General features: G+C 47.6%; 1 protein-coding gene across 1 annotated transcript in view; it reads right to left on the reverse strand.

The window, feature by feature from the left end:
* Positions 1–16,492, reverse strand: part of LOC126874277 (GATA-binding factor C-like) — a 95,266-nt gene that overhangs the window by 70,627 nt on the left and 8,147 nt on the right. Inside the window, exon 3 of the mRNA XM_050636098.1 lies at positions 1,408–2,064. Coding sequence (XP_050492055.1) covers positions 1,408–2,064 — 657 coding nt within the window. The remainder of the gene's footprint in view (positions 1–1,407; positions 2,065–16,492) is intronic.

Below are 16,492 nucleotides of genomic sequence, written 5' to 3' on the forward strand. Positions count from 1 at the left end.
GATACTCTGTTCTCTATCGCTCACTGTCACGCGTTGCTATGTTATTCTACTTGTATACGTTGGCACTTTCGGCCAATACGCGTGCTCACACTGCCGGCCATTAGTATCGGGTACCTACAGTGGCTACGAAACATATTGGCACTCACACGCTTGCGGTTTACGACGAAGCGCATTTTGTCAGGTTGCGCAGTTCAGTTTCATATACTTCGATATAGCTGACTAATTGCGAATAACACGTACAACGATGATAAATAATAACGTTGTAATAAATACCACGGTGTACAAACACCTACCGCGCAAATGGTTATGTAAATGCTACGATACAATGCTGTGCCGGTACTTTTTGTGGCCAGCGTCGAACAATTCCAAGAAATTTTACCTCGCTTAGCATTTTACGTTACAAGACGCGGCTGATACGAATGCAATAGATCGACAATGGTATTACCAGGAAGCAAAATCCATTGAGAGCAAGTAATTTATGCCGAACATCGATGATCCTAAACGGTCGGTCGATCGTCGCCGACGGTGTACTTTCGCGATTAGACTGCGTGGAGTAACGCGTCGGTGAATCTTAAATCTGGTTAAACCTATGAGAAATAATCCATCGGACCGACGTCCGATTATGTCGTGTTCGTAGTTCTGTATCGTAGTTTGGAAGCGCGGCTTGGATCTTCGAAAAAGTAGCTAGAATGTTGCGGAGACTAGGCCGTTGCATGTTGAAACCCAAAGAATTCGGAAAATCAAGGAGAACCCAAAAGATAAGAAAAGAAAAACGAAAGAAAAGAGAAAGTAAGAGGGAAAGGTGGTAGGCGTGCCGCTTACCGGCGGACGTCCTCGACTTGTTCCTGGGCTTTTGCTGCTGCTGCTGCTGCGCGGAAGGCGAGCTCGGCGTGTTGGCGTGCGCGTGACCGACCAACAACTTCGAGTCGACGTTAACGCCGGCCACGCCGGTCGCGTTGCCGGCCCCGGCTGCGGCGGCGTGATGCCCGAAAATACCGGAAACCGCGGTCCCGTTGTGCGGGTTGTGGGACGAAGACGAAGAAGACGACGAGGAGGCGCCGTGATGATGGTGATGGTGATGGTGGTGGGTGGTACTAGGATACTGCAGGTGCTGGTACATGTTATACGCGCTGGTTGCCGGGTCGTACTGGGATCCGGAGGTGGCATGGTGGGTGTTGGAGGCAGCCGCGGCCGCGGCTGCGGCGGCGGCGGCGGCAGCGGCCGCGTAACTGTCCCTACACGACGGTGAACTCGCACCACCGCCACCACCGCCACCACCGCCCGCCGCCACGTTGTTCCCCTGATACGCAGCCTCTTGTTGCTGTTGTTGCTGTTGCTGTTGCTGCTGTTGCTGTTGCGTGGTGCTCGCCTGTTGGCTGCCGGACACGCTGCCCGACTGGTTATTACCTTCTCGTTGCTTCACCTGACCGGTCGCTCCGCCGTTCGTCCCGTTCCCAGCGTTTCCTGTGTTCGTCGTCCCGTTGTGTTGCTGATGCGGCGGCGATGGTGCTCCGTGATGGTGGCCTAGCATCACGCTCGGTTTTACGTCGCAGGAGCTCGCGCCCCCTGCACCCAGCGCGTCCTGATGGTGCATGAACACGCCCATCGCCGCCGCGTGGGCCACCGCCGCCTGATACTCGCTGCTCGCTCCGCCACCTAACCCTGACAGAGGATTGCTCGTGTTGTTGTTGTTGTTCGCGCTACTGGTGTTGTTGTTATTATTGTTGGTAGTGCTGGAGGTGGTGCTGGCGGTGATGCTGTCGGGGGTGGCGTCCTTCGGCGGCGTCGGCGGGAAGGAAAACAGATGGTGGCCAGCCCCGGCACCGCCGTGACTCGACAGGCTGCCGGTGGTCGGCGGCAGGGACGAGCCCAGGGGGCTCTGCGGTTTATCGTCGCTGACCGCGCCGCCGCCGCTCGAGCCTGTCGTCGTCGGGAATCCCCAGGGCGTCTTCGAGGTGTCCGCCCCGCTGCCCGATAGCCACGGATGCAGCACGGAACTGTGGAAGTGCGGCCGACAGACCTGGCTCACCGGTCCGCTCGTCACGCCGCTGCTCGACATCCTTGCTGAAAAAACGCACGGAAACGGATTGGTTAGACGACTCTTCGCTCTTTTCCTTCTCGATCTTCTACGTACAGGCACCCTATCTACGTAGATCTAAGCTGTGCCTCGTGCGAAACAACGCAGATATCTCGACGAAAAAAGAAAAGAATCAACGACACCTTGCACGATATCTCGTTGAGAGCAAAGCTCGATCGTATTCGCGTTCCAGCTTCGGCCGCGAGCTTATCGTTGCACGTGGTCGATCTACTATCAAACTCGTCAATTCCACGCCCGAAGACAGAGATGGTGGCGACGCGACGCGACGTGCTCCACAGGTCTCGTAACTACGCGATCGTTGCCTGCGCCCGAGAGAAGAACCTGATTCGTGCGTGCGCGGAATGATCGGCTTTTACGTCGATCGTAAAGGCAGCTAATTGCCGAGGACATCTTAATTACGCGCGCAAAGCCCGCTCTCGCTCGACACGCGCGCTATCATCGCTTCTCCCCCTTTTTTCATCCCTCTAACGTACGCCATCGTGCATTCACCCTTACATTCCGTACATCCTTGTACCAGAGAGGGAGAGAGAGGGAGAGAGAGAGAGAGAGGATTGACTCCGCCTCTGGCTAGGTATAATTAGACGTTCATTAACGATTTGAACGTTGCAACGTTGCCTATCCAGGATTCGCGTTTCCTTCAACCATTGCCTCCACCGGGTTCCGCGAAAAGGAATCGTTTCGTGCAAATTCGTGACTCGGGCGCAAGCCTGCTTACGTCGGGTGCAAGTTGCACGAGCACGATCGATATATCGAATGGTTCTTGCCGGCGTTGCTCCGCCACCTCGGCGGCATACGCTGATAACGAGCGAATGTTTTGCCAAACTCCACCCCGTTGCACCCCTTAGCGCAGCTGAATTACGGCCGTTAATTCGAGCTTCGAGTCGACGTCACGCTCCGTATTCCTCGCTAAACTTACGACTCTACCTGTGGCCTTACGGTTCTCGCGGCAGCGACTTGGTCGTCGGAAATTTTGTCGTCTAACAGAAGGAAAGTGGCCCGAAATCGGCGACAATCGAGAGAGATCGTATCGAGATGAACGTTTTAGTTGGGAACGAACGACGAGTTGAAGATGCACGTGCTTCTGCTGTGGAAAGTCGTCTAAATTTAGGAGCATGAAACGTAATATGAAGAGGGAGAGCACGGGACGAGCAGCTGCAGCGTCATGCAATTAATCGAATGCAGCGATGCCCCGCCTGTAATTGGATCTCGTGCATTAGATGGAAAGTAAACAAGAGAACAAGATCTCGGTGAAAGCTCGCGATCGCCAATTTTGCAAAATACCTCGCGCCACATTCTTCGTTACTGTTCGTAAATGTCTGGACCTTTGTGTTTGGTAGTTTGTTTTATCGATTTTCCATGTCGCCCCGCCATTTCCCAGTTATTTTTCGCTGAAATCGAGAGATGTTGATATTAACCCTTTGCATTCTGAATTTTATTCCAATTTCGTTACCAGCAGCTTTTGAAATTTAATTTAACTAAAAAATAAGACAATTTAGATGGCTAAAGGAAGAAGCACATTCACTCAAATACCAGTTTTATTCTATTGTTGTATTTTCTAATTTTTAAGTGTATGATATATCGTGAAACAATTTCCAGGATGCAATAATTACCCCTTTGCACTGCGGATTTTATTTCAATTTTGTTACCAGCAGCTTTTAAGTGCTTCATTTGAAATTTACTTCAACTAAAAAATAAGACAATTTAAATAAATAAAGGAAGAAGCATATTCACTCAAATACCAGTTTTATTCTATTGTTGTATTTTCTAATTTTTAAATGTATGATATATCCTGAAACAATTTCCAGGATGCAATAATTAACCCTTATAATATAACTAACCCTTTGCACTGCGAATTTTATTTCAATTTCGTTACCAGCAGCTTTCAAGTGTTTCATTTGAAATTTACTTCAACTAAAAAATAAGACAATTTAAATAAATAAAGGAAGAAGCATATTCACTCAAATACCAGTTTTATTCTATTGTTGTATTTTCTAATTTTTAAATGTATGATATATCCTGAAACAATTTCCAGGATGCAATAATTAACCCTTTGCACTGCGGATTTTATTTCAATTTCGTTACCAGCAGCTTTCAAGTGTTTCATTTGAAATTTACTTCAACTAAAAAATAAGACAATTTAAATAAATAAAGGAAGAAGCATATTCACTCAAATACCAGTTTTATTCTATTGTTGTATTTTCTAATTTTTAAGTGTATCATATATCCTAAAACAATTTCCAGAATGCAATCCTGCTTTTCTAGGACATCTATCGATTTGGACATGAAAGGATGTCGAGTGGGACTCGACAAAGGAACTCCTCAGATAAAAACTGACATCGAGTCACTCAACATAGGAGTGCAAAGGGTTAATTATCATAAAGGCAGGTAAGCGAAGAGGTGCTTACAGGAGAGACACGAAGGTATGCGAACGATAAAAGAAGCTCTCGGATGATTTTATCTGTCTTTTTTCATCGTGCAATCCATTTCATACTTTCGCCTGTCGCAAAGTCTGATTCTGTACCTTTCTACGCATTTCTGTGCCTTTGAGCGTGTATCAACCACCTAAGATCGATGAACACGAAAGCAGAGCGATGCAGACGTTCGGGTAATTTTACTCTACGTAACGACGTATCTCCAGATATAGCTTCATCAACGTTATTTGTTAATAAACATCAATTACAAAAGTCGTGCAAGAGCAACAACGAGATCGTGAAACGACGCGATAAATTCACGAAAGAAACTAAGATCTGCAAATGGGTGTCCGGATACGTGTAACCTAAACATTCTACGCGTAAATCATTATAATTCGGACGATATTAATCGAATTAAACGGAGCTACGCTGCCGTCTAAACAAAAATCGATGAAAATCCTGTTGCAAAAATACGTCGAAGTCTGCGGCAGCTGGAAGAACGAGAAATCGGAAATCCGTCATTTTCACGGGTTAATTTTTGCAACGTGGCGGATGGAACGAGGGGCAGAAGCCAGTTCGCACTTCCTTCGGTAAAAACTTTCGCGCTAAGGGATATTTATCATGCCGCTACCTCTCCTTTCTCCGCGAGACGTTCGCTCTTTTTCGTTCGTTTGCGCGCCGGTCCTCTCCGCTTTTTGCGGCCGCCATCTCGCAAGCTGCCGCGTCTCTCGTTATCCCCGAGACATTCTCATTCACGTTCACGCTCGCTTCTCCTCCACCCACGGCCGAGAGTAAGTTTTTCTGTGGGGCGAGCGATCGACGCGTGCATTTCACCGGCAACGAGATTGGCAAACGTCGCGACGCCGGGAAAAGCAGAAAAAGGCGAAGAGGTCTCGTTAAGGCAGTCTCGAGGAGCTGCTTAGGCGTCGATTCCCAAGGCGGTCGTTTGGAAACAGGTCGCTTCTAATATGGCGCCGCTTTTCCACCTCGCACCGTGCCTTTTTTCCTTTTTCCCGATCCCCAACTTGCACGCGTTATTCGCGTTATGCTAACGAATTTTTTCGCCCAACTGCAACGAAGAACCTCCCATGGGGCTGTTACTCGAACGTCGCAGACGAGCGTCGGGAAAGCAAGGAAAGCGCGTGGAAAGTGAACAGGCGAAACCTGAGATACTGGAAACTACGTAGAGACACCGAAACCGAAGAAAGTCCGGGATAATATCGGCGACACGAAAACGATAGAACGTAAAATAGAGAGACAAGTTCATGGTGAATTACGATGGCGTGCAACGTTAATTTACACGATTTAAGATTGGACAATAGTATGAGACACAACGAGCTAGAGGCAGTCGCTAAGAAGACTGAAAACCCAGAAAAAACTCCAGCGTCAGGCAGAATATCCGTTTGAGGGTCTTTGAAGAAACAGGTTGGAAAAATCCTGAACAGCGTTAATAACGTTAATCGATTAATGAGACAATAGCATTCGTCGTGTTTCTTACTTTGTCAAATACATCTATATTATTAAACATGCTTGCTATTAATTTATGAATATTCCAAGTTTCGTTCGATAAAAGTTACTCAGAAGATAACAATGAAATACAAAATACCGTCAGTCGTCAGCGTCCAAATGTACTGGCACCTTTCCACGCAAAATGTAAAGAGCGCGATCGCAAATTCGCTCGCGATTCAAACGGACATAGTTGGTTGCTGGCTGCTAGAGGAATCGTGGGTTAAGCTAAGCTGGCAAATCCTCACCTTAGACACCGGGATAAGATTTCGTATCGAAACATCTATTTATCGGAGCTGATGGGCGACAGGATATACCGACGAGAAAAGGTGGCTGCGTTGGTGGATCCGCGATGGCAGTGGATCTTTTGAAAACTCTTTTGAGAAGCACGAAACGACAGGAATAATGGAAAAGAGGAAAAGAACGTGGTTCGTTCGTCTCTCGGTGGAAACCTGTTTTCGCGGAAGGAATTCGACGTCCTCGAACGACGCGACGTACGTTCTCCACTAGAGCTGCAGCTACTGCTACACGATCGGCCAACGATAAAGCGGCGAGATCTACGCGCAATCTAGATCGGATCCATTAATCGCTTACTCGATCGCGACGACTCCTCGCCAGACTACGCCCACGCGCGTTGAAAATATTCGATGCAATAAGTCACACCGGTCGCGATACGACATTCCGGCTGTTAATATGATAATTGACTCGTCGGCTGAATATCTAGCAACCGGATCGGCGTAGCTCGCCGCCGTGTTCCTTTCGATTCCAGCAGACGAATTTGCGTGCGATCGTTGCTGGCCCTCGAGCGCCTTTTTCCACAGCTCGTTTTCTACGTGGCATAGATGCGCACCTATAGATGCGATATCGCGCACTATGCGCATACTAATTCGAGCCGAGATTAATTAGAACGATCACGCCTACCTCTTTTCCAGACTTTCGCTCCTAATTCCGACGTTTCCGCGTACAGAACGTGCACATCGACGAGCGTAAGTGTACCTGGTCGCGTGGAAATTATCGATAAGTATACTTCAGTTGAATTTCTTTTCGCGATTCAAACGACTCGGCTAGTCGTCGCGTTGACAAATCTTCAAACTTATTTAGTAGGATAATGTTTGACGCTTATGTTACGAGATGATTATTCGCGCTATTTCAGGATTTTGTAGTAAATTCGCGACTGCGATAAACAACTTGAAATTTTTATATACTTTTTTAACCAACGTCGATTTCAAGTTCGACGATGAATCACGACAGTCGTGCGAGTCGTTGCAGTGTCGATGAAATTGCAAAACGCGTTATATAACGCGTGCGATACGCGCATAAGAGTTTTCTGTGCTTTTAAACAGATACTTTTATAGAGCACCGATTCTCGTCTCCGATCTCATCTCGTACACGTCACGTACGTAGCTCACATCTAGTGGCTTGGCAACTAAGTGATTGAGGGGTTTGTCATTAGGTGGTAATGAATTAGGCGAACGAATAAATTATGTGGTAATGACAAAACCCGCAATCTCTTAGTTGCCAATCCAATAGACACGGTTAGTAGCATTGGTACAAATAAATAGCTCGTGTTAATTGCTATAAATAAGGAAGCAATAATCGAAAGTGGATAACATTGATTCCACGGAAATATCTAAATTCAGCGAATATAAACGTATTTGTCGAGTGCCGAGATCGCGGAATAAGTGGAATACTTGTATGTTTTCAACCACGTTCCGCGAATTCTTACAGATTCGATCAAGTGTCAGCTATTTATCAAAGATAAATACGGTTGTACTCTACGTTTTACTTGCAATTTAGCGAAGCAGGTAATATCGCGGTTATAGCAAGAAGCAAGGAATTAGCAGCAGAGAAAGATTCTTCTAACGTAGCTTTGCAAACGTACCTGATAAAAATACTGTTAAGCTTTTATCTCATAGAGAGAGAGAGAGAGAGAGAGGAGATGCGTGGACGAACACGAAGCTATTTCTATCAAAACTAGTGAAAATGACAGGTTTTTAAAAAATACCTAATAATAGAATATTTGTATATTTATTGATTTGTTACTTCTCACAGAAACAATTCCATGGTATGTAGTACATTTTTGATGTTATTAATCCATCTAAGACAATGATCCCTAAACAAGAGTCGACACATTTATAAAATTACAGTTAAAAAATTCTAACAAATATCCAAATTAGACAAATGTATAGAATTAAATTAACAAAAAAAAGACATTTATAAAATCATAGAACCAGTCGTTTTCACTGCTGCGGTATTTCTAGCGTTAGCATCTAGCGATCCAGCGATCGATCCGGAATTTTCCTGATAACTGATATCGAACGATACGCGGTAAAAATTTGAAAAACGCGTGGCAAGTTGTAGAAAACGGGGAAACTGGTTAATTGGGATTCGATAAACAGATCGCAGGATCTTTTTACATTTTGACTGTTATTGGTATAAGTAGCCTTAATACGAAATTATTCTCAGTTTGAATACATAGAAAACAAAATAAAATTCATTATATTATTCTTTTAGTTATCCTTGCGAAATTGCGGAAAGAAAATACAACATGAAGTAGGAATTTGAAAATAGAATTGTAAAACCAGTGAATTTGACTGGTGTGGTAGTTGTAGTGTCAAGCACTCGAAGATGGTGTCCTATGAACTATATCAATTAAACTAGAAAAATTTAGCAAATGTCAAACTAGACAAATTGTAAGGTCCAAATTAAATAATAAAGAAAAATATTTCAGCAAATCTAACTACAAGCAGAATGTTGCTCGTAGGGCGTTGCTTTACGAAAGAGCTTCGAAGCTATGGGGTTCTATGGGTGTCTATACAATTACGAAAAACTGACCTGTCCGTACCCCGTTGCATCGTCCGTGCAACGCACGTTCCTAGAAAACTAAGAAACCTTCAAATTGCTTTAACGCTAAAAAATACTCAATGGGTCCTCGGGCTAAGAAAACTAAACTTTAGAAAAGACGTGGAGTTTTCCCTAGAGCGAAACCCGCTTCGACGAATACCAATCTGCCGATTGAATTGTACCAAGTGTTCCAATACTTGCGCACGATTCTATGTGTCGGAAGCAACACGGTACGTTGAGTTTATCGAATTTATTCTCCGAAGAGAAGATAAATCAGCGCGATCAGACGTCTCAATGTCCAACACGGTGCGATCTCGCGACGCTACATACGCGACGATTTTCCTAACGCGGAAAATGTAATAAAAGTAGCGGGGGTCTTTCGATCGGATTGCTGCACCGGCTGTCCAAATACTCGCGCACGGTGGCGTAGGTCGGAAACAATACGAGCTTACCATCGAACAGAAGAAGACAAGTTAGCGCGTGATGAGACGTTTCAAGGTCGAACGCGGTACGGTCTCGCGAGTCGCCGGATATCCGACGTTGCGTATACAATTTCCATAAGCTTTGAAAATGCGATAAAGATATCGATCTTTCAATTGGATCGCACCAAGTGTCGGGATACTTGCGCGCGACTGCGAGATTTACGCGAGCGGCGCGATGGAAAAAGCAGAGGATTCTCTCATTCATCATCGGTGGAGCTTCCAGAGGCGCGAAATCTTCTGTGCGCGATTTATCCGGTGAATGGAAAGCGGCGCGACGTATCTCCGTTTGGGTCGGCATTCGACATCAAAGCGGCTGCACTCCAAATAATTAGCCGCCTCGAGGTAACCGTTGGCTGTGGCCGCGTGGCTTTTGTGCAAAGGCGTGGTGAACGAGCGACGAGTGTGAAAGGCTGGAAAGGATTGAAAGCGTCGGGCCGTCGCTTTCAAAGGACGAGCCTTTCCCTATCGACGTATACAAACGTATAAAAAGACGTAACGAGAAAGCAAGGAAGCCTGTCGATGCACGAATTTTTAACCACGCTGATTCAACACCGGCCAATGCATGGAAATTGATTTCTGGCGGCCATTTCGCCGACGCTTGTTTTCCATTGAGGCGAGAGATCGCGGCGGATAAGGAGCGCGGCCATTTCATTCACTGCGAGCCAGCCAGGAGAAAATCGCGTCGAGAAAGGAAATCGCGTGAATTATGCGCGGCTCTCGTCGCTATTTCAAGGAAAGGCCCCGTCGCCTCCGCTAATTATTCCCTCGTTACGTCGCCTCTTCTTTGCTCGAGTAAGTCATCGAGCAATCGTCGCGCACCGTTCCGCGATTAAGCCATCTATCATCGCCCTTAACAGTCCGCGATTCCACGAATCGACCTGAGGTGTGTATAAGTCGTGTCCGTGATGATTGTGGCTGGTGGCTGTAGATGTCGCTGCTGGGGGCACTGCTATATTTTCTTCCTATTTAGAATCGTGGAATAAAAATCGGACTTCGATCGCTGGGATTCGATCCCGCGTTCCGAACGTTCGTAACCTAATGCGTTAACCACTGCGCTACCGTCGTCCGTTAGTTGTTTACGTCGAGTGGCGGTATTTGTGGTGTCGAGTGCCGCCACAGACCGACCACTCGTTTAACCGACGTAACAGCGATTTTTCTCGCGATTTTCGTTCGCAACGGCTTCAGGCCAGAGTTTTCGAGTTCATCGAACGCTACCGACGAAACGCGACTTATCTGCCAGCATTAAAGACACGTCAAGATTAAGGATAGTTATTTTCGCGAAAATACTTCGCCACGGCACGTCGTAAATCGCGGAATTACGATGGCAAACAAAGGGAAAAAGAAAAAGGCCAGATGGAGGGGTGGAAGCAGCGAGGGGCGGAGAGACCGCGCCTCGGTCGTAATAAGATTCACGGCGTGTACGAAATTCCAGGAGAAAATAACGTCTCATTTGGTCGTCGACCGCCACCAGCGGCTTTCTCGTAATAACATGCAATTTCACCCCATACGCTTGCCCCGGCTTTATCGATTCTTTTTTCCTCGCCGCGAGCTCTCTTAAGCGCTCGCCAATTATTCGCAAGAAGAAACCACCAGATCGATTTTTCGTCTCTTATTTTCTGGTCGCCGTCACCGACGGGTAAACGAGGCGCAGCCCGAAACCGAGAATCCACGGCGAGGAGCCCGGAGCGCTCGCGACAGCTCGAAAGAAAACGGATCGCGGGTCCAGGAAACTGGCTGACCTCTGGATAAAAGTAAAAAATGCGCCAGGCGGAGGGCGAGCGTAGCGTCGAATCGTGACACCGAGAGGGGGCTACCGACTCGCTGCACTCGGCTCGAGAGTCCAGAGGAACCCTCTTAGCCAGAGGCGAGCGAGAGAGAGAGAGAGCAAGAGAGAGAGAGAGAGAGAGAGAGAAGCAAGAACGAGGAGGAAGATTGATCGCGGCGAAGCTGCATCGCGAGTTGCATCTGCCTCGCGAGACTCTGGTCTCTCCGGGGGAGAGAGAGGCCAGCAAGACAGACGCAACCGGGAAAGAGAGAAAGAGAGAGCCCCGGGAGAGGCTCCGCCTTCGGTTGGCGTGTGCATTTGCGCAAGATGGCGGCGGTCGCGAGTTTTGCACGACCTGTGCGCCGTGTTCGACCGGCGGATCCTCCGGCTGGCTCGTCGCGGCGGGCCTCCGCAGTTCGCTCGCACGAAACCAGACTCCGCGCTCGTTGTTGCACGGCGAAACTTTCGACGGGGTCGTACGCAGCCAGGAGACCGAAGCGAGCAGGGGGTAAATAGAGCAATTAAGCGGCCGCAGGTAGACGAAGGAAAGCGAGAAGGAAAAATGCGAGAGACGGAGCGGATAGACGGAAAAACGCGCGGTGCAACGCCAGCCAGATAAAACGACCGAGATAAACACGCACGAGAGGAGCGCAGCAGGAGGATCGCCAGGTCGAGAACAGAGATAGGAAGAGATGGAGGAATAGAGAGAGAGAGAGAGAGGAGGACAGGGAGGGAGTCAGAAAGAGGGAAAAAGGCAGAGGAGAGAGAGAGAGAGAGAGGAGAGGGTAACCTACAAAAGCAGCGCCTCCCGCGTGGCCTGCAATTACGTATGCACCTCTCTGAGAGCCCGTGGGCTTCGCGGTTGGCTGCGCTTCCTTCCTGTCTGCCGCAACCACTGTGTGTATTATGCATCCCGGGGAGCGCGAGCGTCCGCCTGTCTTGTTTATTTTTTACCCATCGCCCTGCACGCCCCCGATCCGCGTGGCACTTTCCTCGATCGATCACTCGCGGACAGAAACATCCTCCGGGAACCGTTTCTCTAACGAGCCTGCAGGCTGGCAGATTCGGACGACCCGAGACTGCAAGCGATCGTACGTTTCCAACGACTGGACTGCGCATTTTTCACGCCGACGAGTATTTTTTTAGAATAGCGATGGAACAAGTGGTGCCACTGATACGGAGTTGTTCTACCTAGCAACTGTTACAGAAAGCAAAAATATTATATTACCTCGTCCTTTTACGTCATTTAGTGCAAGCAGGTATACGCCAGAGGCTGGTCGAAGCGGTCAATTCGTGATTTTCCATAGGAGTTTCGTAGGCTTGCAACGACGACGCATATTTGAAACTTTGAACGATTCTTCGTAAAATAAATGGACGAACATTCTGACTTCGATTATTCGCCTATTCTCCTGCCTATCTTCCACGCTAATTTTCTTCCTACGCGATCCGTACACGTTTCAATCGTCGGTGGCTCTAGCGTTAAACTCACTTTCGAGTAACAAAATGCACGCATAATTGAAATATAAAAATTTCCCACGAACATAGAGAGAAATCCAGGATCTACCGCTGATCGTGCACCAACAGAATTTTCGCTAGAAAACCCGTCAAACTTTCGTCAAAAATTCTCAACGACCATCCCCCCCCGCCCCTGTAAGAAATTCCTGGCGTGGCAGTCGTTTCGTGAAACAGGATTCGATTCGATCGAGTGGAAGAATCCGTGTGGGACGATACGCGTGCTCGAGTCTGTTGCCCGCGAGGTTGGCGAGGCTTCGGCTGTCAAAACAGCGACTGGTACACTGATGGATGACGGGGAGGATACAGGTAGTGACGTTTCAATCGGAGGCGATAATCAGAGGTTGGTAAGACGGAGAAACGACTGCTTGCTCTGGAAACACGTTCTCACACGGCCAGCAGGAATTCCTGAGGACCATGGCCGGCGGTGTCAGGGGGTCAAGCACCGACGCAGCCAGCGCAAGAAAGAGGAAAGAGGGAAAGAAGAGCGGAGAGAAGTCGTAAAGAAGTCGCAGGGATGGCGAGCAGCCGCGGCTCCAACGACAGATAGAGATTTGATTCCGATTAGGGCGCTGGTTTTTTAGCGCAGCACGAGTTAACAGAGGACCGAGTATGATCCATGCACGTCGGCAAGAATCAGGGATATCGCGTTCCAGGGCCTCGAGATCCGACCGGCTGTATCGAGTTTCGTGCCTCTTCGTGCACTTTTTGGCTCCTTTCCCTCCTCTGTCCCACCGCCATCTCTCCTGTCTCTCCTCTCTCTGTCCCTTTTGCGCTCTTTTTCTCTCCAGCTTCTTTTCTTCTCTGTCCTCTTTGCTTTTTCATGCTTGGCCAGCGACGGAGAACCGAGAACTATCGGCGTTACCTAGACCGTACGCGCTATCGCTTTTTCTCGGCCTCGTCGTTACACACACGGGCGAAAAGCGACGCGCAAACAGACAACCAACGACGAGAAAATGGAGGCCCGTTGAAACTTCGCCAGGCTTGGTTAACCCGGCGTTCTTTCGCTCAGATTATTCTCTATTCCTTTCGATATGAAGAGAACTCTACCTGTGTCACAGTCTTCAGCGAAATACCAGAGAATCGTTATCGATACGCGTGTGAATTCTTCTTTCGATTTGAACACGTTAACACGTTGACTGCCACGCGCGTTTTCACTGAAATCTCCGTCAGAGGCCACGCGTGCTGCTGTGCTAGAGCTACTCCCATCGATATTTCAGTAATGCGAGTAAATCATTTTTTCAATAAACCAATTTTCATATTACTCAGATCGTGATAATTGTAGCTGCTGTGGCGTGGATGTCACTGCTGGTGTACTGCTGCTTTTCTTCTCATTTTTTCGTGGAAGAAAATTCGCACTAGGAAAATTCGGAAAATTCGGGATTTGAACCCGGGACGACCCGAACCGTTCGTAACCTAAGAAGCTAACCACTGCGCTACCGTCGTTCGACGCTAGTTAGTGTCGTCCGGAGGTACTTGTTGTCAAGTTATTTTTATAACAATTCGATAGTTTTATTATTTCCTTTGGAATATCTTCTCAAAAACCTACGACGATCCTTCGCAAGTAGTCGAATAAGCGCCACCCGAATACGAGTGACGCGGTCCTACCGGAAACTTTGCCGTGGCAGTCAACGTGTTTTAAAGGCGTTTTTGCCGGTGATAGAACCGCGACATAAAATTTCGAGGATCGCGGCGGGGTTGAGTTAACCGGGTAGAGCTGGTTCTGACGACCGCGGTGAAATAGTCGACTGGAAACGAAAAGTCATTTGCCAAAGGTGTGGAGGGTTCGAGAGAACCGCCGAGCAGCAGACAGAGAGAAAGAGAGCCGCCGTTTCGGCGTACGCGGTCGCGTGCTCGAAAGTGGATAATCGAGGCTCGATTGCGCACCGAGATGCCGGCCTCGAGGTTAAGAAGCAGCATGTTACTTTTCAATCGCCGTACTCGCCTCTAATTCGAGGCCGACGTTCCATCCACTTCCGGCGAGTACGCGATCGTCCGTCTTCGCGTGAAACGATGGCCAACGGTTTCGAAAGAAACCGTCGACCATGGGAATCGTTAACCGCGAAAAAAGAACGCCGCCGAAAGAATTTAACGGCAAGAGGAGAGAGTTTCGTGCAGCCAGGCTGATGTTTTGCAAAATTTCCAGGAATTTTTTAGTGCCCCGGAGGGCAGCCTGGACACGACGACATAATTAAATATCCGCGTGGTAATTAACGAGCTAGACCAAGACGCCATTAGCCGATCGTTGAACCGAGTCACGAGAGACACGCGAAAAAAACCAGCCAACGCGACCCGCGTACTCTACCCCGTGCGAGTATGTCGGCCAGTTTTACGACTGTTGGGGGGTGGAAACACCGCCGCACGCCAGCGGCAACCCCTTCCCTGCGCCAATTTTTAATCTTTAACCCCTGTGTGTGGATAACCAATTTCTATATTCCCTTGGACAATCGTTAAACGTTCTATGACAAAGTATCGCCAGACGTTTCCTTCTCGTTTCCTTAGACAGTTTCACGTCGATTCGCGTTTCACGCGAGAAAAATTTACGCGAAATATTTTGTATAACGAAGCACGACAAACTTATTTATACCCGCGCTTTTTACACAAGCGGTTAACCGGCTACCCCGTACACTTATCCCATACGGAGTAAATTATGGTTGCAGTTACGAAGGGAAGTTTTACGAGATTATACAAAGTGTCGCGTTCCGGGGCTACTTGTTTATTAGCATCCAAACTACGAATTATAATCATTAACGTAATAATTATTACGCATACACACATATATATATGTATTATATAGCAATTATCGATAGAATAAATTACAATTACCAAGCAGCGACGGAAGAGGCAAGGTGAACGCGTAGCAATGCGTGTCACGCACGTATGCGACTTCATCGTGAAATTGTATCGTAATTTCCAGTGACTTTTCACTCGGGCGGATACGTCGAGACGGCACTCGTTACGGTAAGGAAAAATTGAGAGTAAAATTATCGCTGTACATGCGGTGTTTCGCGAATAGGACGTTCGAACATTTTCGTCCATTACACCGAGGGTTAACGTGCAAAAAAGGGAAAATCCAGATTCGAGTAGGATCGGCCGCGATAAAGAAGCTTCCTTTGGCTTTATCTATCGATCGATCAACTGGAAATCGAGTGTCTCTTTTCACCGAAAAGCGAGAAGAATTCGGCGAAGACGACGATAAGATACAGGTTACGTGCCGCGGGTGTATTTGCCTAAGCAAACGTAACGATATCTTATCTGTAAATTCGGCCAGCACCCTGCACGATCTGGCCGAAAGAAACGGAATAATTCCAACCACACCTTCCAATGTACAGGACTTGTATAGAGGACGTTTGATCGTCAGATTTATTAAATATTATTGCTTCTTGTTGAACCATACAATATATTTCAAATAATAAATTAGTATACTGGCTATATTCGCTGAGACGCTCGTAAAATGTAGAAGTCGTAAAATAGGACCGTTAATTAGATCGCTGATAATTCGTTGATAACTGGTCGATAACTGATCGACTACTGACTGTAACTCCGCCGCTCTAATCTCAAAAAAAAAAGAACACGCTCGAAACACCGGAAAATGAAAATTATTACGACTACAGCGCGCGGATTTGAAACTGGAACGCACGCGACCCGAACCAACGAAATATCGAAAACACATGGACGTCTGAACTATCGGGTTGTCTTCAAACTGTCTTTCGTTTTACGAGCAAATAACAGACGCACGGTGTTTTTTCTTTGATATTATTTTCTCGAATTACGTACGATCGATTTTATTCTCTTGGGATAAAGAGCGCGACATTTCACACACTTGGCTTCGCGTTGTAAAAGACAGGTTTGCGAAAGAAAGACGCTTCTCCGA

This window comes from Bombus huntii, chromosome 16 (assembly GCF_024542735.1).
Source record: "Bombus huntii isolate Logan2020A chromosome 16, iyBomHunt1.1, whole genome shotgun sequence".
NCBI classification, from domain to species: domain Eukaryota; kingdom Metazoa; phylum Arthropoda; class Insecta; order Hymenoptera; family Apidae; genus Bombus; species Bombus huntii.